The sequence below is a fragment of the Nannospalax galili genome, unplaced genomic scaffold (assembly GCF_000622305.1).
Source record: "Nannospalax galili isolate Female #2095 unplaced genomic scaffold, S.galili_v1.0 scaffold730, whole genome shotgun sequence".
Taxonomy (NCBI): domain Eukaryota; kingdom Metazoa; phylum Chordata; class Mammalia; order Rodentia; family Spalacidae; genus Nannospalax; species Nannospalax galili.
In genome coordinates, this window is record NW_008328000.1 from 354,754 (window position 1) to 381,474 (window position 26,721).

General features: G+C 47.5%; 1 protein-coding gene across 4 annotated transcripts; it reads right to left on the reverse strand.

Moving 5' to 3' along the window:
* Window positions 1–704: 704 nt before the first annotated feature.
* Znf496 (zinc finger protein 496) lies at window positions 705–26,584 on the reverse strand. 4 transcript variants are annotated; one of them, XM_008840340.3, is made up of 10 exons: window positions 26,432–26,584; window positions 26,006–26,207; window positions 24,076–24,177; window positions 23,410–23,702; window positions 22,871–23,042; window positions 20,128–20,204; window positions 8,183–8,315; window positions 7,538–7,642; window positions 6,491–6,604; window positions 705–3,136 (listed from the first exon to the last, which is right to left on the reverse strand). In XM_008840340.3, the coding sequence occupies exons 2-10, from the start codon at window positions 26,121–26,123 to the stop codon at window positions 2,388–2,390; spliced, it is 1,863 nt and encodes a 620-aa protein (XP_008838562.2). In that variant the 5' UTR covers window positions 26,124–26,207; window positions 26,432–26,584; the 3' UTR covers window positions 705–2,387. The 4 variants fall into 4 exon arrangements, with proteins under 4 accessions (XP_008838562.2, XP_008838519.2, XP_008838624.1 ...); XM_008840297.3 differs by having other exon boundaries at window positions 23,323–23,702; window positions 26,432–26,582; XM_008840402.3 differs by lacking the exon at window positions 26,432–26,584 and having other exon boundaries at window positions 23,323–23,749; window positions 26,006–26,045.
* Window positions 26,585–26,721: the final 137 nt, after the last annotated feature.

Genomic DNA, 26,721 nt, shown 5'->3' on the forward strand with positions numbered 1-26,721 from the left:
AAGTGAGTTGGCTGTTCTCAGCTGAGGCCACAAACATCAATAGCCAGAAGGGAGACAAAGGTCAAGTTGGAGGGTTGGCACTGTTTTTCACAGCTGCATCACCCAGTAGAGCTTCCAAGTCCTTGGGTAAAAGTGATCTTCCAACTATGAAGAACTCGTGGTGGGCTTGTATCAGATATGGGAGCTCCTTGGCAGTGTTTGGTGGGTACTCAGGACACCTCCCTCACAGGCTTGCTCCCCTGCTGTCCTCTGTGCTTTTCCTTATGACCTATGTGTCAAATACACCAGTCTTCAGGGCGTGGTGGTGCACACCTTTAATCCCAGCATTTGGGAGATAAAGGCAGGCTATTTTCTGTGAGATCAATGCAAGCCTGGTCTATGTAGTGAATTCCAGGCCAGCTGGGTCTAGAGAAACCCTGCCTTAACCCTCCCTCCCAGACAAAACAAACCCAAAAATACACCAGTGAGTAGCACTATGTCCCCCCTTTTAGATAAATGTCCAAAGCACACTGGGAAACCTCTCAGGCCGTAAGTACGGGGCAGAGAGGGCTCACGCAAAGACTTTGGCTTCTGTGTGGAATTCTTCCCTCTCTTGGCCTTAAGGGCACAACTTCTCTTCCAGATAGGCTAAAGAAGGAAAAAAAAAAAAAAAAAAAAAAAAAAAAAAAAAAAAGACCAAAAGAAAATTCATACAAAGAAAATAGAGAAATCAAGACCTTCAGTTTATTTTTGTTCAAGGTGTGACCAAATATTTTTATTGCATTTACTATTCCTGGGTCGTGCACTGATCCAGAAATAGAAATTTCATTACAAAGTCTTATTGGGTCTGGAGCAGAGGCTTCTTGATGTAAAAATCACAAGGAGCACCAGAGGCCTTGCACTCATTTTTCCTGGTTTCCTGAGTGCCGAGAGCTGGTAGTCTTATCAGCTAGCCTGAGGCTCTGAGGTCCAGCCACAGCCACACCTCAGACCCAATACCCTCATCACTGAGCCTGGCTAACACCAGTGTGCCAGGACAGTAAGACCACACTTGAGGTTTCCTATCAACTGTCCTCAGTTACTCACAGTCCCAGACTCTCAGGCTCTGAACTTTAAGGCCACAGATGAAGATTCTTTCTTGCAGATGACAGCAACTCTGAAAGCAGACACCTGGGATTGAACCCAACTTTCAATGGACTGGCAAGCAAACTGAATTTCTACTGGCTCATCCAAGTCAGGTGTGACAGCAGCACCATAGAATTATCTGGAGTTGTGATCTGACATGAAGGGAACCATGTCCCCTCAAACCCTAGTGTTAGGGTTTTTTTCCAGTACCTCAGGATGTGACTACCTGGAAATGGCCACTCCAGATGCAGGAGGGGTTCTGCAGGAGTAGGCAGGGTGGGTCCAAATCCAAAGACTGGTGTTCATGTGCGAAAGGGAAGTTTGAAAACAAAGATGGAGAGACGCTTGTACAAGCACAGGAGCACATACAAGTGTTGGCAACCATCAGACCCGGGACAGAAGCCTGGATGATTCCCTCTTCCAGACTCAAGAAAAAAACCGACCCTGCTGATACCACACATGGACCTTATAGCCTCCAGAGCGGTGTTTGGTACTCATTACAACTGTACTAGGAAACCACACAAACTGCCTTGGAGCTAATACTCGTGGAGGACATGACTTCATGGAAGTTTCTATCCTAAGGCTTAGATCACCCAGCAGAAGAGCCCTGAGGGTCTCAACTCTAAATTCCTAAATCAAGTTGGAGAAGAACTTAAGTGGTGACAATGCAGCTTTCATCCCACATTAACCAAGGGTCTTTGGGGTACAAAGAAATGTTTGGATAGGTGTGTGAACTTATCAAATGTGAGCTCCTGATCTGTATGCAATCAGTGGCTAGGCCAAATCATGTCTCACGACAATACCCCTTGCAGACCCTAAAGGCCCTCCTGAGCAACTGAGGGGGTCTGTGGGGCATTCCTCTGGACATGGTGACCTGGGGCCAACTTCTGAGGGTAGGACTTGATTTTGGCTGGCTCCCCACTGTGCACTCCCACCCCACTCTATTTTGCCACCATCACCCCAGTGTCAGCTTCCCACTGCCCTGGAGCTTTGGGGGCTGGCATTAGGGGTTGTATAGTGACCAAGAGGTCACTGTGATGGGGCAGCCCGCTCTCTCTGAGGGCTCTAGCAGTGGCTGGGTGTCTTGAAGATGCAGACCTTGAGGCTTGTGTTGCCTTGTTTCCCTGGGTTTTGGCACAGCAGAAACAAGGAATGCTCAGGTGGCCACTTTTTATCTGGGGAGGTGGTGGCATGGCACCAGAATTAGGGCACTACCTGAGAGCAAAGGGCAGGCAGTGTGGGCTGTCCTGTGATGGGTCTGAGCTTGTGGGGCTACACTGGGCTCAGTAGGAGTTCAGAGCCTGCTTGGAGCGCCGCTTCATGTGCAGGCGCTCATGGCGGAGGAGGTCGCAATTCTGCCGGAAAGTTTTGACACAGTATCGACACTGGAGGGGGCGGACCTCATCCTTCAGGTGGCAGTGGCTGCGATGTCTCACCAGCTGGTCATGCCGCTGGAAGCCCTTCCCACAGTCCCTGCACTGGAGGCCCAGCTTGGTCTTGCTCTTCTCTAGCAAGGCATGAGGACCCGTGCCTTCCGTCTCCAATGTGCCCTCCTCGCTTTTCTGTACTGGCTGCTGTCTATCTGGCTGCAGGTGGAAACGCCGGTGGGAAAGCAGGTGTGAGTTGAGACGGAAGCTCTTACCGCAGGTGCTGCACCTGTAGGGCTTCTGGGCCTCATGGGTTTCCAGGTGACCATCCAGGTCTTCGCTGTCACTGAACAGCTCCCCGCACACCCTACACTCATGTGGCTTCTGCTCCCTGCGGCTGCGCAGGTGTCTGATGAAATTGACCCGCCAGCGGAAGATCTTCCCACAGTTTGGACACACATAGGACTTCTGTGAAGTTTGCACCTCACCCCCAACCTCAGCACCGCTCTGACGAGTGGGAAGTCCGTGGGGCTTTTCTGTTGGGCTCCTCAGCTCCTCTGTGCAGTATGGGCCATGCTGGGAGTCCTCATCCCCGGAGCTGGAAAGCACGATCTCAATGGTCACCTCCTGGTCCAAGACGTTCTTTAGGGGTGGTGGGTCACCTCCTGGTCCAGGAAACCAGTGTGATCAGTGGCACTACCAAGACTACCTCCCATCCCAGTCCCAAGGAAACCCACCCAGGAAGGTTCAACTGCAGGTACAGAAACCCACTAACAGTGCAAGAAATTCCTTGAGGAAAAAGTGGGTAAGGCAAGGCTGTGGGCGGTGTGCACAGGCTTCCAGATAGGGGGCGGTGTGCACAGACTTCCAGATGGGAAGTTCAGTTCCGTAAGGGAGGTCAAAGGCACAGACCTGAGCGGTGTGTGTAGTGCATGTGTAATGTGTGTCTGTGAAACGTTTCTGTGGTGTTTGCAAATGTGTATGTGCAGTATGTGGTATGTGTGTGTGCATGTTTGTGTGCGGTGTGTAGGAAAAAGAACCAGTATAAAAATCACTCTTATCAAACTGCTTCTTGTCCTGTTGTTTTATTTGAATGGCCGCTGGATGGAGAAATGTGGAGACCTCCACTCAGTAGCACCTGCCCCGTGGCTTGCTGAACAATTCACAAGAACCAGATAAGGAACAAACACAGAAATCACCAGCTGGAACAAAAGTAACAGGCATTCTGTTTGAGTACCATTTCTACAACCATCAGGTAAATGACTACTTGAAATCTGTTCCAGCCTTGTACAAACCCTCTCTTGTGGTCAACCCTGATGTAGCCCTAACCCCCAACAAAACAGGGCCAGTACTTTTCTGAGTGTCTTGGCTACACTCTTTAAGAGCAAATACATCTTCTTCTTATGCCACACTTGTGCAAATACTTGCTTCCCATGACTCTGGCTTCAGTTTACATCTTACAGGGTAGGTAGTCTCTCTGTGTGTGGCCATGTCTGTGTGAAAGGTATATGTTGTGTGTTTGCGGTGTGTGGTATGTATGTGTCTGTGTGTGGGGAGGAATTCCCCCAAATCATCAGTGGTCACAATGGTAAGAGAGAGAGAAGAGGAAGAGCTTTTTCAAGGGCTTTTACATGTACTAAGCCCTCAAACACAACTCTAACTTTTGTTCCACAGATGAAAAATTTAAAGCAAAGAAATGAAACTTTTAGAAAAACTGAATTCAGTGCACATGCAGGGCAGAGCCTGTGGCCAGAGAGCTCATATGAGCGGGACATGAAAAGTTGAAATGATTAAGTAACTGTAATAAAATAAAATGAGGACTATCTACCCTCCCTCCCTCCCTTCCTCCCTCCCTCCCTCCTTCCCTCTCTCCCTCCCTTTCTTTTTTTAGAGAGGTCTTGTCCTTTTGTTCAGCCTGGCCATGAGCTTAAAGTCTTCTGACCTTAGCTTCTCAAGTAACTGGAATTTACTGAGTATGTAAAACCATACTCAGCTCCAGAACATTCTTATAAAGGTAGGATGAGGCTTTCTTAAGCAAGATGTGAAAATCAAACAGGAGTATATTTACAGTTATAAAATGTAAAAACCAGTCACACACCACAAGATATAGAAGCAATGTTTGTTGTTCTTGTGTCTTTTTTTTTTTTTTTTCCTAAGGAGAGGGCTAGAACAGTAGTTAAGTGATAGAACACTTGCCAAGTATGCCTGAGGCCCTGGGTTCAGTCCTCAGCACTGGGAGAAAGGATGGCTGGGAGGGAGGTCTATGTGTAAATACCAAGAGCCAGTGGATTTAGGCCTACAGATTTTCCTGTTTCTGTGATGCCGGGATTTTGGTCAGGGCCTTGCATATTAAGAATAGGCTCAACAACTTAGGTCTACTTCCAGCTTCTGATCCAATTTTGAGTTCCCAAAAAGCCGACCGTAGGTTCTGGGGATATATTAATAGCTTAGTGGTAAAATACTTGCCCAGCATTTACAGGGCCCTGAGTTCAGTTTGAAGCACAGTCAAAAAAGAAAAACATGGTTTGGTGATGTGGAATAAAGACCACAAGTCTGGGGCTTGATTGCCCGAGTTCAGATTTTATGCTTCCATCCACAACCAGTGAACGCTGGACTTGGGGCTAGAAACCTAAGCTTTCAGGGCTTCTGGAGCCCTGGGTGCAAACAGACATCCTGACTTTGAAGAGCTGTTAAGAGCTCTGCTATTTATGTGGGTAATGGACTCATGGGACATCTCAAGAGCAGTTCTGAACAGAAGCCAGTCCAGCTGGGTCTCTGGCCATGTGATGGCCTGTGCTGTAGTACTGTATTATTAGCAACAGAAAACAGATTAAGAGTTTAACACATCTGAGAAGAAAAATACAGAAAAGAAAGACAAGTATTATTTAGGCAATTCATAGAGAAAACACAGTAGATAAGGATGCCACTGTTCCATTGCAGGGGCAGGCACAGTGACTCTCACCTGACCGGCACACACTGAACAGGCTAAGGGAGGCCTGTGTGTGCATGTACAGAGGAATAGACAGACCCCTTGCCAACTGGCACGGGATGTCAGGAAGTGCTTTGGAAGTGCAATTAGTAATAGCTAACAAAGTAAAAGCAGCCCCCATTCTGGATCCATCATTCCTTCTTCTTCCTGAGATGGTAGTGCTCAGCTTCTTGCTGTGTGACAGCAGGGTGTGTGTGCATCAGCACAGTGAGAGAAGAACAACTGGAATGTGTCAACAAGCAACAAGCATCCATCTACCTTCTGGAAGTCTGCCCATGGATGATATGCTGCAGAAAGGTTCAAAATGTAGCTGAACTGAATACCACCATAGTGCCAATAGCTGAGGCAGGTTCTTCAGAGCACCATGGTGAGAGGTCTCCTTCCAGACTGATCCTGCTCTAAAATCTACTATCTACACATGACAGGGGTGCTTAGCACAAATGGCTGCATGCCCTACAAGGGAGCATGTTGGAAATATGAATACTGCCTTCAAAAGCATCGCGTATGAATGTATAAATCTCCACAGCTGTGGGAAGCCACGTGACTCTGGGTTCAAAGATCAGTTTGGCAGAACCTGAGTGTGGTATTTAGAGGAACAGCTGGCCTCTGAGGATATCAAAGACAGGTTACTTCAGTCTTTGCCTCTGGTTACACTTACTGGGAAGGTGGCGGTGCAGTTTGGCAATCTTGGATCTGCTCTTTAATGACAAGTCACCTTGGGGTACTGGCCATTCGTGATCAGATAGGAATACTCTCTACATACAGAGCAGTGCTATACTAGTGTCCCTACAACCTATCCAGGAAAGGCAAGAAACCAGTGTGGGATGGGGAAATGGCAGGACAGAACGAGGACAGAGGGCAGACAGTCCCATAACAGCAGTCAGCAGGAACCTTGGACTGTTTGATGCATAACAGCCCTACCAACACACACACACACACACACACACACACACACACACACACATCCTCAGTCCTCCTCCCCTAACACCATACACCACTTGGGCACACGCCCCACACCCAGCCTCCTCACCTGGACAGGAACTTTGAGTGAGCATCACCTGCTGGCAAGACTGCAGCTCTGGCACCTGCAGCTCCTCCCACTTCCTTCTTTCTTCCACCTGGAATGGCTGGAGACTGGGAAAGTCTTTTGAAAGAAGAAAATGGAGAAAGTGATTTGTCTTGTACCGGCACCATCCAGGAACAGATGTAAGGTGGGGCCTGGCATGAAGTGGATCCTGTGTCAGTCAAGCAAATGAACCTGAAGGCAAATGGGCAGACACCATGAACCTGGGTTCTAAAGCTAGATAGAACCAATGTAGATTCTGGCTCTGCTCATTTGCCTGTGGTCACAGACAAGTAACAACCTTGACCCTGAGGTCCTTGCTACCTTCCATGCTAAGTTCTCTACAGACCTGCAGACCCTTCACAAACACAGTACAGCGGCTATGAGGCAGAGACAGAAGGCCTGGGAGATACCATGCTGAGACCCCAAACCTGGTCTCAGTGCCAACCCAGTGTCAACGGGATCCTGGAGGGAATGGAGGTCCAAGATTGTTGCTGCTGATTCTGTTCAAAGCTACTTCCGTGAAGGGACACTTCACAGCATCGATGCATAGGACACACACACACACACACACACACACACACACACACACACACACACCAGTTCTGGGCACACAGAACATTAGGTGCAGGTGAATACTGCTTCTTAGAGACTACTCCATACCTTGGGGTCCTCCCAGCACCCATGTGACCAGGGAGGGAGGAAAGTATCTAGAGGGGCTGTGCTTTGACCCAGTCTCTTTAGCCATGAGTATCTGATTACTCTCTTGTAGAGGCTGCTGGATTGTCACCACAAACCTAAGGCAAACTATGCACAAGGGAAGAGATTCTCTTTCCCTACTAGTCCCTGGTTGAGTATAATCCCTATGGATAGGAAAATCCAAATTCTCCTACTCTCGGCAAGAAGCTAGAGGAAAGGCAAGACATAGAACACCAAGACAGAGTGGGGAGACAATGGAAGGAGACCAGGGATGATCTAGCTGCAGCTGCTCTCCCACCTCTGAAGAGCACTCACCTAAGCAGGAGACCTGGGTCATTTCACCCTGAAGATCCAGCAACTCTGGAACTCGTGGCCCATTCTCCTCTTCTGGGGAGAGGTCTGGCTGGGGTGCAGGATCGTCTGTTCAGAAAGAGATAGGATACCTTCATCAGGACCTACTGGTGTAGGTGACCAGGGTAGGCCCAATGTGGTGATCCCTGTCCTGCCCCAAAGAGACAGAGGAGAAATGGCCAGTGGGCTGTGGACAGACAACACTGGGGCTACAGAGGAATACAAGGCCAGGGCAAACAATGGAGGAGCCAGAGGCAACATACTACAGAGTGAGCCAGGGGTGGGGTGTCCCTTTGATACCTATTAGGTACCTCTGAAAGGGACATCAGGGGAAAAAATGACTGTAGGCAGACAGAAACAATGAAATTATGTCATATTCAGTTTGTGAGAACAGAAGGCCTTGTGAGCCCGATCTAAATGTGCGGGAACATTTAGCCAGGTCACTGACAAGCTGCCTATGGGTCATGCACAAGTGACCTGTCACAGGAAGATAAGCAGAGAAACTGGATTCAGCCAGAACACTCGAACCTCATGGGAAGTGACCCTCACTCAGCAAGCACCCTACCCCTACTTCCCATGTACTTGGTGGCACAGGGAGTCAGCTCTTACTTGGAGGCATGGAGACCCCATAGTCTTCCCCAATAATGAACTCTCCATAGAAGCCAGTCTGCGCTGGATCCAGAAGGGACCAGTCCTCTTCAGAGAAGCATAGGATCATGTCCTTAAATGGAGAAACCCGGTTCTGAAAGCACAGGGCAGCTCTGTATTAGGAAAGAGCTGGGTCTTTGCATATTTGGGTTGCAATGATGAGACCCCATGACCAGGTGGTGTTTAACACAGGTATTCACAGCTAATGGCTTTGGAGGCTAAAAATCCAAGACCAAGGCCCAGCAGAGTGGTGCTCTTTTGGTTCAAAGACCCAGGGTCCTAACATGGTGAAAGGGGTAAGGGAGCTTTCTGGAGCCCCGACCAGTATCATGACATTCCCATTGGGCCTCCACCCTCCAGTCCTCTGGGCTGGTAGATTTAAGATGCTCCCTTCCCCTTTTGGAAGCATAGACATTTGATTTCCCTGAGCCTCCTCCTTTAGGGCCCCAGATTCTTCATCTGCTAAAGGGCAGATCCTTACATGTTGCCAAGAACTTAGGGCTGTTAAATGAAAAGCACTCTTTGGTAAAACCGTCTTGTATAGAGAGCATATTTTCTACCTTACAGAGTTCAGGTTAGTGATTTTATTTGCTGGAAAAGATCTCTGAAGAAATTCTTTATGACCCCTCCTGTGCAGTCAAAGCCAAAGGAAAACACTTCGCTTTCTTACCTAAGATGTCCCTGGGACAGCTCTGCACCGGCTTTTTGAGCTTCTGACCAGAGGAAAGTAAATGCTGGCTTGAGATTAACTACTCCTGCCTGAAGGTCTGGACTGGCTTAGATGAGTCTTGAACTGTTGACTCTCACTGGGCACTCTTTGTTTATCCTAGTTACTCAGCTAATTTTGTTCTTTAACATACTATTAATTTTGATTGTATTGCACAAAGCCAGTTGGTGTCCTTGTGTTTTAATTATTATTTTAAGACACTTAAAAAAACAAAACAAAACAGGCATGGTGGTGCATACCTTTACCTTTAATGTCAGCACTCGGGAGGCAGAGGCAGGTAGATCTCAGTGAGTTCAAGGCTAACCTGGTCTATGTAAGAGTCTCAGGCCAGCTGGGGCTACAGGGAGAACTGATTGGTTAGTCAGAATCTCCCCTCTACAGCAAATGATGGAAACAAAAGAATGATGGGGTCTGCCACCCACTTGCAAAGTTCTCAAAGTAACCACCCACAGGTACATCCTGTTCTGAGCTGAGCTCCCTTCCCAGGAGGATTGCCCATCAAACTGAACATGCTGGATTCAACCTTACAACATCTGCCCAGCTCGGTCTGTAGTTCTAGTCAGTCCACCCAAGTAGTCATATTTACACTCATGTTTCTCCTCCAGATTTACTACAATGTTATCAAACAGGCAGTTACTGAATTAAAAGAAAAAAAAAAAAACAACCCAGAAAACCTTAACAAAAAAGCTCAATGGATTCCTCTAAGGAGAAGGTACAGACTGACCTGGATGCTGTAGTACTAACATGTGGCTTAATCCCTGCCAAGTCAGACAAAACCTGAAAAGTCTAAAGTACTTGAGGAGGCTGCCACCACAGGTCCTAAGACTCATTACAGGGTTGATCACGATCGCTTACTGGGACATGGACCTACACCTGTATCCTTACCGGACTCAGAGGAATCCAACATGGGTCCCTCAAAACCTTTCTTGGATTCAAACAACTCATTTAAGTGGAGATTCTATTGGGCCAAAATCTTCCAACAATTTACCAGAACGGAGATGGTTTAGGTTGCTCCTTTGCAAGAACCCATTTGCCACAGTGAGGCATTGTTTCTCATGTGTACATGGGTCAGAAACTTTCCCATCAACCCAGAAGGCTTGCTGAAGAGGTAGCCTCTCCACTACAGAACTGCTCGAAAGTTGACTAGACAACTGAACTGCCCTCAAGTGTATATACTGGTAGAGCAGGGAGGCCTATGTATGAAGGTTAAATGATTTGCCATGTGGTTAACAACTATGTAAAATGGTATACTGAATTTCAGCCACATTATGCTTGTTCCATAGATTTAACTACCTACCTACGCTTTTCTACCAAAATAGTCATGTCTAAAAACATGGACTAGGCCTCATGGTGACTAGATATTCATTCGCTCTCTACTATCTTGTAACTGAGCTAAAAGACTTGTCACTGCTCTTAGCTGACATTCTCCTTTCTATGTGCAACATGACTTCCTAGGAATAAGCCTTCCCAGAAAAGAGCATGAGACCCAAACATAAGGCTACTTAAGCATGATAAAATACAGTATTCCTCAGCAATGCTTTTTCTGAAAGTCTTACCATTTTTAAGAGAAAAATTCTGAGATATTCTGAGTTGCTGGCCAGAGAATAGAGGGAATAGGGCCATTTTAACTCATAGCATTAACCTAAACCAGCAAAGAATAAAAAATATGCTCCATGTTGCTTTCCTGTGCTGAATTGCATTCATCAAGGTCACATCACATTCTGCTTCTGAAAACAAGAAGTGCCAAGACTTCTCTTTATGAGCTGGTCATGGCTCACTCCTATAACCCTGGCCCTTAGGAAGCTGAGGCAGGAAGACTGTCACGAGTGCAAGGCCAGTCTGGGCTACAGTATGAGAGTCTGTCTGGAAAAATAAAAATCAAAACCCTTCTCTTCATGGACTAGCTTCTTGTCGCAGGACTTTGACAGCATCACGTTGTCCTGTGCTTGCTATCTTTGCCAACATGGATTCAGTGTGAACAATCTATCTCTTCTCAAACTCTCATTCTAGAATTCCCTGGCTTCAGGGTCAGAGGACATTTTCCAGCTGCTGTCTGGCCATGCAGCTGGTAGCTTAAGGAATGTCCCACAGTCCTTCACTGTCAGCTGCCATCTATATGTACAGCTCAATAAACACTTTGTTTCAGAGACGTCACTGTCAACAGTTGATTTAAAAAAATATTTATTATTTTTATGTGTATGTGTGTTTTGCCTGTATGTAGGTAAGTGCACCTGTGTTGTGCAATGCCTGTGGAGGACAGAAGTTCCCCTGGAACTGGAGTTACCAACAGTTGTTAGCTGCCATGTGGATGCTGGGATTCAAACCCAGGTCTCCTGCAAGAACAGCCAGTGTTCTTAACTGGTGAGCCATCTCTCCAGTTCCTGTCAACAGTTGATTTAACAAGGGCGCCAGCATGGTTCGGTTCTCGTGAGGGCCACTTCCACTTCTTTGTTCTTAACTGTCAGGTCTTACACTGTGTTCTTGTGTGACCAAAGGGGCAAAACAGGTCTCTGAGGTCTCTTGTGTATATGTGTGCAGGTGTGAAGAGGTCAAAGGACAACCTAGAGTGTTATCCTTAGGCCCCACCCCTTACTTTTCCCACTGGCCTGGATCTTGTCACATAGACCAAGCTAGCCTCAATCTTGCAGAGATCTGCCTGCCTGTGCCTCCCAAGTGCTGGGATTAAAGGAATGTGCTACCATACCTTGCTACCTTTCTGGTTTTGTGGTTTATTTTTTGTGTGTGAGACAGGTCTCTCACTGTCCTGAAACTCAATAGGCTAGGCTGCCTGGCTAATGAGCCCAGAGAACCACCTATTTTCACCTCCCCAGTGCTGGGATTAAAAGTGTGTGCCACTGTGCTTGACTTTTTATGTGGGTTCTGAACCCAGGGCCTCATGCCAGCACTGAGCCATCTCTCCAGCTCAATATGGGGACTCTTTTATGAGAGCATTAATCTCATTCATGGGGACTCTGAATTGTAATTTGATTATTTTCCCAAAGCTCCCCCTCTTAATTCTGTGAAAGAACTGGAATCCATATACTCTTACACACATACACACTTACCCCCAAATATTCAGACCCCAAAACAGACGAGGATGCTACAAAAAGCTGGGGTTGCAGACAGTGCTTACAACATGACAGATAGAGAAAGCAGGCAGGCCACCCCAGGTCCAGGCTCCAAAGTCCACACTGCTTCGGAAACTGTACCCTGAGATCTGCCTCAACCTACCTTGTTTATTAGGATCCAAACAGCAGATGTCTTTTTAGCCAGGCATATAGAGAAATAGGCCTACCTACTCAATGCTGTGGCTGACCCCCAAATTACCAATGTGCTGTCTACCATTCATTCTCTCAAGAACTGAACCCAGGGCCTTGCACATGCTATATAAATGCTATACCACTAAGCTACATGCCTAGCTTCTCCACATGTGCAGTATGTGGTCTCTGTCACAGCTCTTTCAATGAGCACCACAGAGATGGAAACAACCTTTACACCCAACACCAGAGAATGGGTTAAATAAGCCTGAGGCCATCCTCTAAGGAAACAACATGCATGCATTTCCAAGGAATATCATGTATGCATTAAGAATGAGAGAATCTCTGTAATGAGAGGAACTCTCTTCTGGGTGTGCAGGAAGGTGCAGCCAACTATCTTCAAGGCACATGTGTCTCAGCTGAGGCCTGAAGTTAAGCAAGAGACTTTTTCATACTTTGAAACATATGCCCAAACACTGACTGGGACTTTTCAAAATGATTGTATGTCCACATAATACCGGGAGATTAAGTAGACAGAGAAAAGATGTCCCTGGGTAACCAGCCTCGGTGCCCTATAGATGCCAGCTCTCAAGAGACCAAGTGTCTGTGCTGGACCATGTGAGGGACCTTATCATGAAAGATCAATGTTTCCTTGACTATAGGTGCTTCTATACTGATCTAGAAACTCTGAACTTAGTACTTGGCTTCTATACTGATCTAGAAACTCTGAACTCAGTACTTGGCAAGTAAGAAAGAAAATAACCAGAAAGCCAAGACAGTGAAAGGCTGTGGGCACCAGAGGCGGAGGTGGAAGCAGCTCCCAATGCAGAGACCTAGAACATGACTTCTCATTTTATTAAGAACCTTGACACTTCTATGTGGATCTCAGAATTCTGGGCTGTCATCCTCATCCAGTGGCTGCCAAGACCTGGCTGCAGTTGGTAACTGCAATAGGACCTGAGAAGTCTACAGATTACAGAAAATAAGCCAAGGGACACTGGTGTAAAGCTGTCATTTGAAGCTGTGAAACATCCCAACTGCCACTCAGAGAATCTTGGATTAGAGGCTTCTAAGTTAACGGCTGCCTGCTGTATTTTAAATACATACTCTTGCATCTGCTTAAATTTCTGGACAAGTATCAGGTACTGCCACATGGCTCCCCTGAGGGAGAGAATCAGACACTTAGGACAGGGCTAAGAAAGAGCTCTCAATAAATGTTCTCTGGCACATTTGGATTCTTTCTTCCCGACGTACACTTAAAAAAAATATTAAAATTCAGAAAAAAAGTGAGAAGGGTATATTACTGTTGAACTAAATTCATCCACTTAGCAGAGGGCAGAGGCTAGGCATGCTAGAACACCCCCAAACACAGGACAGCTCCATATCGAGCGATCTGCCCAAACTGTCAACAGCACCCCAGCCAGGAAACTTCTCTACAATACTCAAGAAATTCAATACTGCTTAGGAATATAATGTATACCTTTGTTTGTTCAGTTTGGTTTTTGGCAAGGCTGGGGATCAAACCCAGGATCTATAGGTGTACTAGTACCCACAGGTCTCCTATGTCTTTTAAATTATGAGGTAGTACTGAGTTCCAGGAAAAATAATTGTAGGCATTCCACAAGTGACCACAATAAGCAGTCCATAGAAAAGTCGCTGAGTTTGAGTTCCCTGCTGGTCTCTTGTTAAATTCAAATTGTGTCTTTAAATGTCAATCATCAGAAACACAAGTGAATTCAACTGTCTTCTGTGTGCTTGATTTTTTTTGTCTGGTTTTTGTCAGGTCCCCTTTATAAAGATCAGAAACATGAGTTCCTGTCAGTGGCGGTAAGGTAGGAAAACAGGCCCTGGTAAACACCTGGAGGAACGCAGGCATTAGCATAACAGTCGGGAGCATGTGAAGAAAGCAAACTGTTAGGAAACTTCCTCAGGAAATCATTGCATGTCTAAGAATGCACGTTCACGGGTGCTGTCCCTGGGGCCACACAGTGCCGCCTTCTTTGTGGTTTTCCCTAGTGCTTGGAGGTTTGCTTTGAGCATGGGGCGTTTTATTGCACTATTAAAACGGAAGCAAAACACGCCCCCCATCTGCTTCTAAGAGCTCAAACACCTCATTTTCTCTGATAAATCACAGAGACTGTGGTCTCCAGTGAACTTCTGTGCCCCCAGGAGGGGCTATACTACGGATGTCATGTTTAACAGGTACATGCTTCTTCTGTTTGTTTGAGACAGGGACTCACTTTGTATCCCAGTCTGATCTGGAACTCACTAAAGCAAGCCAAGTTTGTTCCAAGCTCATGATCCTCCTGTCTCAGTCTTCCGAGTGCTGGGATTATAAGACTGTACCATTACACTGGCTTTTGTTTTTGAGACTGAGGACTCAATGCCTAAGCTGGTCTTGACCGCCTGGGCTCAAGCAATCCTCCTGCTTCATTCTCTTGAGTAGCTGGGACCACAGGTATAATTGCACTGTTAATGAAATCAAAAAGGACTCATACTCTCAGACAGCCTGACAACGTGGGAGTGGAGGTTCTAAAGGGGAAATTAAGGAGTATATATCAACAAAAGATTTAGCTATATTTTTTCCCTTTGACCATTAAAGCAGTCTCTAATAACCTAGTTAAGCTTGGAAATAGGAACAAAGGCAGTATGAGGGTTAACCTTGATCACCGTCAAAATGATACGAAAGACACTAGGGAGATTTGTGACATAAACCTCTGGATGTATTTGTGAGGGTGTTTTGGGAGACTGGCCTGTGGGATGGCAACTGAGCAGGCAAAGACCTGCCCTGAATGGGGGCAGCAACATCCAAGCACTATAGACCCGGATGGAACAAAATCACAAGGTCAAGAGGAGCAAGTCTGCCACACAGGGGTATCCTCTTTCCACCTGCTATGAACTGAGCCACTCTACTCCACATGTTTTCCACCATGATACCCTGTCTCAGCACACATGGGCCAAATAAATAAGTTTATGTGACCATGTAGTAAGCCCGATGAAACTGTGAACTAAAGGTGCTTTCTCCTAAGTGGTAACATCAAACTTTGGCAACGTCAAACTGACACATCAGCCATGTACTGCAGAAGAAATGCCATGTCCCACCCAGGCCTGGTGGGAGGATAGAAAACATTCCAACACAATCACTTAGCAGGACACCTGGAGAATTTTTAGAATCAAAGGGCAAGACTCTTACATGCTGGGAAGAAGCATGAAAACAGGATACTGTGACCCAAAGGGGTACCCCAGTGAGATACACAAAGCACACAGAGGCAGAGAAAAATCTAGAAGGAACTTCATCAGAACATTCAGGTCTTCTCATGTTACCAAGATGAGTGGTTGCCTTTTATTTCTAAATCTTGCCAGTTTTTAAAATAATGAGCCATAGCACATGGCAATGTATAGCTTTAGTTCCAGCACTCAGGAGGCAAAGGTAGATCTTTGTGAGATCAGGCCAACTTGCTCTACATAGCAAGTTCCAGGCCAGTTTGGGGTACAGGGAGACCTTGTCTCAAAAAGAACTCTCCCAACCCCAAATAAATAAATAAATTTTAAAAACCCGAAAGAATGGACCAAAATCACAGACAAATATAGTTCTGTAGTTTGGATCTGAAGCTTTGGTCTCCAGCCTGCAGTGCTGTTGGCGGTATGGCCTTTGGTGTGCTGTTGAGAATAACTTTATCACTGACTTTCTTAAAGCAACAGCAGGATCATCAAGATTACTCAGGGGTTAGAGGCACTTGCTGCATAAATCTAATGACCCGAGTTGGATTCCTGGAACCCATGTAAAGATGTAAGGAGAGAACCAACTCTAAAGTTGTCCTCTGATCTCTAAATGCCATGGTATGTGCACCCAACACATATACATCATGCACATAAACACACATATACATACACAGAGAGAGAGAGACAGAGAGAGAAATCCAGCATCAACGAATCAGATTGCAGCCTTTGCAATGAGCCACAACCACCTTTTTTCCTTTTAGAAACCATCTTGGATATCTGCTATAGTTATGGAAAACTAATTTACAATGTAAAATTAAATCTTCAGGACTGTTGATGTGGTTTGCTGGTAGGGAGTTTGTCTGGTATGAACAGGGCCCTGAATCCAATCCCCAGTAGGGTCCCCCCAAAACTGGAATGAGATCTTCAGAAGATTTTTCTTGTTCTACCCAGTATCATCTGAAAGCCATAGATACTAAACAGCAGACGGGCTTCTGGAGGAATGTGGGCCACGGTGGTGAGGTCCTGGTTTTCATTCTTGCCTCAGGTATCCCGAGACATGAAGCTAAAGGAGCCAGCCAACCAGAAACAGTGTTATAGACAGAAAAAGGAAAAGCTGAAAAAGCCCACTTTCTCAGTCAGAGCCACAAGGGGGCAGTCAACCAAGACCATTCCAGTCCCTGTGACACCAGAAGTGCCAGCCAATCTTCCCCGCGCTGACAAGGAATAGACCACACTCTGTCCCACCAGGCTGTAGAATCCCCATCCTGCATGTCAGTGGACAACACGGGGTGCTGGTAACCCCTGAGGGTGTGGAGAACACTCCTACTTGAGCTTCGTGGAGCAGTGTGACTGGTCCCCTCATATTACCTAGTGGAATGCACTGTCAGAATACAAAGCAGAGGGGCTGAATGTTAAGAGTCATATGATCCAGGGGCTGAAGAAAGAGATGGCTTAGCAGTTAAGAACACTGGCTGTTCTTGCAGAAGACCCAGGTTTGAATCCCAGCACCTACAAGGCAGCTAACAACTGTCCGTAACTCCAGTTCCAGGAGATCCGACAGCCTCTTTTGTCCTCTGCGGGCATTGCACGACATGGGTGCACTTACCTACATGCAGGCAATACACATATACACATAAAAATAATAATAATGAAAAAAAAAAGTCGTACGATCCAGATTCTCCTGAGATAAAACTACCTAAGTTAACAGAAAATATCTCACTGCGTGAAGAATCAGGAAGAGATCTCAAACTGATCAGGATAAACAGGTGCCAACATTGAGGTGACAGGGCTGTTAGACAATGGATGAAAGAGGGAAGCCATAATTCAGTGCTTCAATGAGTAATTACAAATGAAAAGCTAGAAAGCCACTGCAAAGAAGCAAGATATCACAGAGCCCTGAACACCACAATCCTGGATAAAAAGCTTGGTGGATGGATGGAATTGGCAGAAAAATGGATGGGGTAGAAGGGAGAAATCCAATCTGAACACAACATAAAGACATGAGAACAGTGGAAAAGAACAGACTTCCACAGGTTGTGCTCTGACTGCCATGTGCATGCCCCGCCTCAAATAAAAGCAACCAAAATTTAAACACGTAAATTTAAATAAATTTTAGAAATTGGAAGGGTCTCATATAGCCCAGGTTAGCTTCAAACTCATTATGTGGTCAAGGCTGGCCTTGAATTCCTGACCCTCCTGTTCTGAGACTGAGATTTCAGTCATGCTCCACCACACTCTGTTTATAAACTTAAAATATTTTAAAGCACTATATAGACTGGTCTCAAACTTGAGGCCTCTATCAGTTCTCTGCCTCAGCCTCTTAAGTAGCTGGATTACAGCTGCCATCTGGCCCAGCTTTCATTGTATGGGCAAAAACCACATCTTCAATAGAGCCCTGACACAGTACTGGTTTGTCAAAACCTTTGTACTGTTCCAGATGGACCTGGAACTACTCCAAAGATGAACATCAGCCGAGTAGTGGCTAAGGCCTGTAATTCTAGCACTTGGGAGGCTGAGGCAGAACTCCCACAAATTTGAGGCTATCCTAGGTGCAACAGTGAGTTCCAGGACAGTGTGGGCTACCTTAAAAAAAAAAAAAAAATCAAGGGGCCGGGGAGATGGCTTAACAGTTAAGAGCACTTGCTGCTCTAGCAGAGAGCTGGCGTTCAGTTCCTAGTACCATGTCAGGTGACTTCACAACCTCCTCAAACTCCTGTTCTAGGGCATCTGATGTTTTCTGGTCTCCAAGGGCATCTGCATTCACATGGTACATACACAGACAAGCAGGAACACACAAGTGCACATAAATAAAAACAAACCACCAATCAGCCAAACCAACAAAACATAAATCAAGCCTTACTAGGAACTGTATTTATAGTGCTCTTTGCATCTGATACTGGCTAAAAGTGGCAATTAAAATTTTTTTCTTAAAATTTATTTGTGTGGGTATGTGTACACACATACTACAGCATACCTGTGGTGGTCAGAGGACAATTTGTAGGAGGAGTCCATTCTCTCCTTATATTACCTGGATTCCAGGGATAGAACTTATATCCTCGACTTGGCAGCAAGTTCCCTTTCCTGCTGAGCCATCTCATGAGCTCCAAAGCACTAATTTTTAAAAAATATTTTATTTTTATTTAATGTGTATGGGTGTGTTGCTTGCATGTAGGTAGGTGCACCTGTGTCCTGCAATGCCCGCAGAGGTCAGAAGAGGGTGTCAGATCCTCTGGAAGTGGAGTTATGGACAGTTGTTAGCTGCCATGTGGGTGCTGGGAATCGAACCCTGGTCTTCTGCAAGAGCAGTCAGTGCTCTTAACCACTGAGCTATCTCTCCAGCCTCGCAAAGCACTAATTTTTGTTTGTTTGAGTTTTTTTTTTTTTTTTTTTTTTTGAGACAGGGTCTCCCTGTAGTCCCAGATGGCCTGAAACTCGCTATGTAGACCAGGCTTGTTTACATAGAAACTCTTGTCTGCCTCAGTCTCCTGAGTGCTGAGATTAAAGGTGTGTGCCATCATGTCCAGCCCCTAAAGCATTAATTTTTAATAAGAACCACAGAATTATCTCCTTTGTGTCTTCTGAGTTTGCCAGTCATAGTTCAAAGCAGCTGCTGAAATGTGCAGGATGAAAGTGGGGTGTGTACCAGGCTGTGGGTTGTACGCCTGGCTGGGCAGAGCAGGAGGCAGGGCACAGATGCCCTGGGGACCTCATTTGACCTGGCTAACTCTTCCCACCTTTGGTCCTCCTTACTGAAAGCATAAAGTCACAGCAATAAACTACAGAAAGCAAAGTGCCCAGCCTCCTATAGTCTGTCAAGATGTGTTAATGCAGACTGGCCATTTCTAATCTGAAAATCTAAAATACCTCAAAGTCTAAAACTTTCTGAGCACTAACAACATACAAGTGGAATACCATATACCATGAAGCTTTCTTCTGTGTATAAAATATAAAATGGTATAAAACAGCTAGTCATGATGGTGGACACCTTTAATCCCAGCACTGGGGATTCACTGAGGCAAAGGGAGGTGTGCGCAAAACCCTCCAAATCAAAATCCAACATTCCCAAGTGTTTGGACAGGGGCTGTCAACCCTGCATGTCTCTTCTTCAGCTTTCCACTGGTGCAGGCCCATGCCCTGTGGAACCCTAACTTCCTGGGAGGAGAGGCGAGAAGCTAAGCAGTCTGCTGAGAATCTCAGCAGAGGCAGCAACCTGGCTGGAGAGAGGTGCTGTGCCTGTGAGACCAGAATCTAGTAGCACCTCCCAGAATGCCAGATTGAGCAAGCCCTGTCCAGGAACATAGGACACATTGAGGAGGCCCCTTGTCACCCATGCATGGTCTTGTGATGGTGCTGCTGTGCTTTCTTCTCGAAATGCAGCTACTTCTGTCAAGGTCGCTGCATTAAAACATAGCCTATGAAGTAAGAACAGCAGCCTCGCCTTTCCACAAAGGGAATCTAGAGGAGACAGATCTAGCCCAGGGCTCTGCACATCTGTACAGCTTTCTGGAGTGGCCTCACTGGCAGCACTGTGAGCTTTAGGGACCTGCAGAAATAATAGGCATCTCTAAGCGCAGTCTTGTTCACCTTGGTTTTGCTGTGCCGAGTCTGAAAAGCCTGTGGCAAACAGCAAACAGGCCAGGGCACTAGGAAAACTGTCCCGTGGGAGAGCTTGGAAATGAACTTTTGTGGAAATTACTCACTGGTGGCAGCTGGCAGATGGTCACTGGCTGATTGTTTCTCACATTCTGCTCTTCAACAAGGAAAGCATCTTGTGGAACTGGAAGAGATGGAAAAGGATGTCTCAAAAGGTCTGGGTCCGATACCTCCCAGCTTCCCAGGGATGGCTTTGTGCTACCGACTTGGTAAGATAAGAAAAGCAGAGACTGGAATTGGTGCTCTGCAGAGACCCCACTCTGTCTTCGCCTGCAAAATGAACACTTTGCAAGCTACACGGGTTCTCTTAATGTTTTCAGATAAACTTGGGTCCTGGGTTTGGGCTGGCCTGACCAACGAGTAGCTAGCTATTCGATCTCTGTAGGTCTAGGACCTGTGTTGTTATCTAAAACAAGTACAAGAGCCAGGTACAGTGTGGCACTATGGTTCAGTGAGGGCAGCTGGTAGTGTGTACCACTATAGGACCTTACACATCTGTAAGCTTGCTATCCAAGTGTTGGTGAGGATGCTGGGGGGAAAAAAGAGAATCCTTATCCTGTTAGTGGGAATGTGGATTAGCACAGCCGTTAAGGAAAAGAGCAGAGGTTCCTCTCAAAATGAACAACAAACTACCCTATGATCTAGCAACCCCCCTTTTGAGTATTATCCCTAAAGGAAAAGAAATGAAACCTCAAAGGGACCATCACTCTCATGTTCCCTGGGGACCTAGTCACAACAGCTACTGTGGTATCACCTTATGTGTCTATCAACAGATGAATGGATAAAGAAAACATGGTCTGTATGAGGGAAAAATGACGAATTAAGAAAGTGTGTGGAGGACAACAGGACACTTATGACATGAAAGAAAAGAGCCCACTGAGGTAGAAGGATACAAGGAGGGTGGGGGAAGAGAATCAACAGAAACAAATTTTGTTTGGAAATTCCATAATGAAATAATACTTTGCATGCTAATTAAAAAATTTCATTGCATGACAGAGGTATGTTCACATATATGCAGGCAATACACTCATACACATAAAATAAAAGTAAAATATATTTTTTTGAAAAGTCAAACTTAGTAAGGTGTGGTGGCACTGCAATTCCAGCTTTTGGTAGGCTAAGGCACAAGCATTCTTGTGCTAGTTGGGTTACACAGTGAGCTCCAGACTAATGAGACCTGGTCTAAAAAAATAAAATAAAATATGTCTGGGTGTGGTGGCACATGCATTTAATCCCAGCACTTGAGAGGCAGAGGCAGGCGGATCTCTGTGAGTTTGAGGTCAGCCTGGTCTCCATAGCAAATCCAGGCCAGCTTGGGCTACAGGGAGACCCTGTCTCAAAATAACCAAAAATTATAATACTAATATAGTGATAAATTGGAGTTCATATAGTGAGTTCCAGACCAACTGGGGCTACGGGGAGATCCTGTCTCAAAAAAACCCTACACACAAAAAAATAAATTAAACAAAGTCATAAGTATAGGCCCAAATCCAACATAACTGGTGTCCCTTAAGAGGAGCAAAAAGAAGACAGTTACTAAGACAGAACCTACAGCCAGAAGTAGCTGTCTATCAGCCAAAGGTAAAAAACTCAGAAGAATGTGAAGTTGACCTTTGTCCTTCAGTTCAGACATCCAGCCCCATAGTGGTGAGAACACACTGCTGTTAGGTAAGCCGCCCAGTGGTAGAACCTTGGGAGGCAGCCCCGTCAAGCTAACACACCAGTCTTCACTTCTAACCACAGAAAGTTTGAAGAGTTCTCATGTATGCAGAAGTCAGCATATATCTGCAGACAAGGAAATTAAAAAAAAAAAAAATTTTTTTTTAACCGAAAAGCCCATTGTTGCCAAGTGTGGTCAAGTAGGCTTGTGATCGCAGCTCTGAGGAGGCTGAGGCAGAGGATCACATGTCTGAGTTCAGCCTGGGCTACAAAGCAAATACCCATCAGAAGGGTAAGAAAGGTTAAAGGGGACAGGAGTGAGGAAGAGGGAGGGAAGGGACAGAACTAGGGACTGACACACGCTAGGCAAACACTCAATGAACTACACACGTCTCCAGCTCATTGAAAAGATTACAATGCCCTCCCCCCAAACTTGTAAAAGCCACAATGTATTTTTCCTGTTATAATTACAGAGAGCAATGTGGCAAGTCCACCCAGAAAAATACAGCCCAGGCATCTTTCAACCTCAAGGTGCCACAACTTCCCATGATCATTAGTTCGCCTAACCCAACCAGTTTAAAAGAGGAAAAAAGAAAACTGCATGCATACTTTCTTTCTAGTCTTCATTCCCTGAGCAATACAGTAAACTATTAACATAGCAATTACATTGTAGGAGGCATTATAAATAATGAGAAACAATTTAAAGTACAGAGGATATACCTAGGTTATACACAAATACTGCCTCAGAGCATCAGGGCCACCTGCAGGAGAGGCCACCATTCTCTCTCAGGGATTTTTAGATTTCCATACAGCAGCAGGGTGACCCTAAAAGCAGGAGTTGTCCAGCCAAGGAATGTGGCTCTGAGAGGCCAGAAGGCAGAGACATGCTCAGATCAGATTCTGGTCCTATAGTCACTATCCTTTTCTCCACTGAGAAGCCCACAGAGACATATCCTCCAAGAGAGAAGACCACAAAACTCACAGCCAACTGCTCACAGAGGCTTTTTCTCTGGGAGGACCTAGCACCCAAGAAGAAACTTTGGGTCAGTTGCTCTGGGGAAGAACTCAGACCATAATAGTTTACAGGAGTATGTCTGGCTCAGGTTCTCACTGACAGTGTAGCCTGCATACCTGGATCCTCGCTGGGCTGGCCTAGTGGTCTGCTTAGGAGCGCTGGGCCCTGTGCCAGGGTCACAGGCTGGGCCTCAGAGTTGCTCTGGGACTCCACTGGCAGTCGTTCTTGCTCCAGGTCCTGAGGCCCATCCCCATCATCAATCACCACTGGGTCTTCACAGTGCTTGAGCTGCAATCCCAGAGAGAACAGTCAGAGCCAGGTGGAGAGGACCATACTCTGTACAGGTCTGGGTAGGCCCCCTCCCTTTCTGGTCCTGCTGGCCATGGACTCCATAGCTGATCACCATCTCAACTTAGACCTTCCTAGGGAGTGTTGTTTGCTTTCCCAGGAAACCAAACACTGGGTTGAGACAGAATTTCTCATTCCAGGGCCATAGGAAACATGATCTCATTGATGCACCTAGCACAGGGCCAGCAGGGTTCCCTTCTCCTAGCTGCCCCCTGCTCACCCACTGCCAGGGTCTCCCTGGCTCCCGTTCCAGGGCCTCCACTGCAGCCACAGCCTGCTCGCCGCTCTCGGGCTCCTGGGCACGCACCCAGCTCTGGATCTCCCAAGGCAGGATGGCCAAGAACTGCTCCAACACCAGTAGCTCCAGGATCTGCTCCTTCGTATGCCTTTCCAGCCGCAGCCAGCCCCGGCACAGCTCCCAGAGACGCTGCAAAGCCTCCCGTGGGCCTGCAGCCTCTTGGTAGCGAAAACGGCGGAAGAGGCGACGAGAGGACTCTGGGCTGGGAGGCTCACCCTGCAGGCTAGGGTTCTCTCCAGGAGGGCTCCGCATTTTCCGGGGTTCTTCGCTTTCCTTTGGAGCCAAGACTCGGGGGCACAGGGCTGTGGGCATGATGGGATTTGATGGGGGTCAGCAGCAGAAGACGACCCTATTTCCAAACAGAAATCGCTGGCTTCAATGCTCTGGTCTCCCGTGGTTGTTTGTGTGGGAGTGGCAGACAGAGCCCATGGAGACCAGCCCTTTGGAGAAGCCCTGGGAAACATAAAGAGTGTTGGTGTGGCTTGTCCTTACACATGAGGACAGAAAGAAAGATGACCGTTCCCACCAGCACCACTCCACATGGAGTCCCCTAACAGGCAGCACTGAAGAAGGCAGGAAATCTGGTAGACAAGTAGTGGCAATACTGGCATTTCCAGCATGCCAGGAGACCAATGGGTGACATGCAGAGATGTGGAACCAAGGTTCCTCTGATACCTTTGTGGCCAGGTCCTCCTGGAGGGTTCCCCAGCAGGCCACTCTCTTGGAGCTTTGGATCTAAAGTCACTGTCTTTGCTCTTGAGACCTTCACAAACTGAGCTGGAAAAAAGACAGATGTGTGGGAAGAGCCATCAAAGACCATCCAGGGGCAATTCCACTCTATCAAAGAAGACAGAAGGGCAAGAAGCCAGCAGAGCCTGCACTGAGGGGCAGGGACTGAAGCACACAGGTGAGAGGACTCCCAGGCAGATGAGGAGTTTAGAGACAGCTGCATGAAGTTTACCAGAGAAATAACACTGTATATAAAAGCACCATTGCTAGGCCTGGGGGTGTACCTCAGTGGTTGAGTTACAAGGTCCTGTGTTAGCCCACCAAACCCACCCTCCTTCCCTAAAACATCAGTGCTTTAAGAAAAACCTTATACCCAACAGATGAAGTATAGTCTTTATCCTATAATTAGAGATTACTTATTTCTGCGGACTAGAGAGACAACTTGCAGTGGGCCTGAGTTGGGTTCTCAGCACCAACCTCAGATGGCTCACAACTGTGTAACTCCAGCTCTAGGGAATCTATCACCCGTTTCTGGCCTTCATGGGCACTGCACCCGTGGGTACATAACCCCCCCCATATACATATCATTTAATAAAATCTTTAAAAAGTAACACTTTAGGGGGCTGGAAAGATGGCTCAGCAGTTAAGAACACTGGTTGTTCTTGCAGAAGACCCAGGTTCGAATCTCAGCACCCACATGGCAGTTAACAGCTGTCATAACTCCAGTCCCAGGGGATCTGACAGCCTCTTCTGACCTCCGCGGACACTGCACAACACGGGTGCACTTACCATGCAGGCAATACACATACACATTAAAAAAAAAAAAAATCACTTTAAAAAAAAAGTAACACTTTAAAACAATCTAAAAGCATAAAAAGATATTGTTTTCCATCCACTCTGTAACCCTCTTTCTCTCTAAACCATGCTCAAGGCAGCGGTACACACACACTTCACAGCCCTTCCTCCATTATGAGGGAGCCGCTCAGCCTAGCTCTGCCAGCCTAGCTCTGAGCCCTCTAGAAACCCTGGATGCTGTAGACTTGGTCCTGCTGGAGGTCTCTATACCTCCCAGGCTGTCAAGTAGCCAACATAGCCAGAGCACAGCAGAGTACAGATACTCCACTTGACTGGTGTTCTCCGACTCACACTTCGGAGCGCTAAGGGAAAAGGCATACGGGGATACCCAGGGTTCTTGGAATCCCAGGCAGGACCACTGGGAGGCACAACCCACCTGAAAGAGATTCCCAGCAGGGCACCACTGCCACCTCCCACAGCTCACAAGGTGGGCACAGGCCTCATTCCCATTTTGCAGGAAGATAAGCGATACCAGGAAAGCCACTAAGCAACTGAACAGCACCGGGAACTCCGAAATTTCTGAACTTCGCCGATTTCCAAGGTAAAGACATAAACAGGCACCCACCCCTAAGAGGAATCTGAGGGCAAAAGGCTGGAAACCGGGAACCGCGACTCCTCACAGCTGGATTTTAATTGCACATCTCCTGTACCTTAAGAACCCAATCTGGGTCCCGCCGGTTCTCCTTCCAGTTCCCTCCGCCCACTATCTCCCACCCGCTGGGAAACGGATGGCTCAGGTCTGCCCTCATGGTGGGGGAGCCTGCGTCCCACCCTCGGCACCCATTTCTGCTACGGGACTATTGTACGGGAGCTCTCAGGCCACAAAGTCTGGTTCCTCTTTGTCACCCTGGCACCTGGCGCGCAGGAGGCACCAGAGCGGAAGCTTGATGAATGAACTAACGTTAGTGAGGGGAGGGTTCCCTGCGCAGAGGCGGGGCTTGTTACAGGAGGAACCACCACCGTCCGAAGAAAGGAATGAGGGCTTTTAGGCGGGGAGAACCGGGGGTTTTCTGTCGCTTACTCGCCTCCAGGTTGGCCAGCTCGGGCTCCTCACGTCGAAGCCTGGGACTCCAGGGTAGCAGGTCCTCGCCTTCCAGCCCTGTCTCCCGGGAGTCTCGGCCAAGGCGGTTCCTCTGCATGGACCAGACTCCGTCCCTGGCCAGGCCAACCGTCTCGGGATCATACAGAAAGCATCAGCTGGGCTTGGGAGCTAAGGGAGACGCCTGAAAGACAATGCACCGCTTCATCCCCGCGCGCACTGCTGGGGACCCGGGGCTGTGCGCAGGGCGGGTGCGCGGGGTGCAAGGAGCAGGGCCAGGCGCGGGAAGAGGCGAGCTGGGAGCAGGGCCGAGGATCAGGGCGGGAAGTGGGGACCAGGCCCCGGGAGGAGGTACGGGGCCCGGGCGTAGGCAGCAAGGCGCTGGCAGCGGGGCCGGGGCGCACTCACCGCCGCACCGCGTCCCGGTTGGCGGGCCGCACAGGCCCGGCCGCCGCCGAAAGGAAAGGCCGGAGCCCTCCGGCTCCCTCCCCTGGGACACTTCCTGCTCCGCTCTAGGACCGAGGAGGTCTCCGCATCTCAGTGGTTCGCTTCCCCGCCCCCCGGCCGAGGTGTGCGCGGGGGGTGACATCCGACACCCCCGGCCCGCGGGGCCCGCCCCGCCCCGTTCGACTAGGCGCGCGGCCGGCCCGGGCGCCGGGCGGTGCTTTGTAGGCCTCCCCGGCCCGAGCCGGATGCAC

Excerpts from the sequence above, each read along its gene's own strand:
- Znf496 (XM_008840297.3), bottom strand. The coding sequence starts at position 26,123 with ATGCAGAGGAACCGCCTTGGCCGAGACTCCCGGGAGACAGGGCTGGAA. Across the intron at positions 23,703-24,075 it reads AGGAGGACCTGGCCACAAAG|CCCTGTGCCCCCGAGTCTTG; the intron begins GTATCAGAGGAA and ends TCATGCCCACAG. Across the intron at positions 6,605-7,537 it reads GACCCAGGTCTCCTGCTTAG|ACTTTCCCAGTCTCCAGCCA; the intron begins GTGAGTGCTCTT and ends TTCTTTCAAAAG.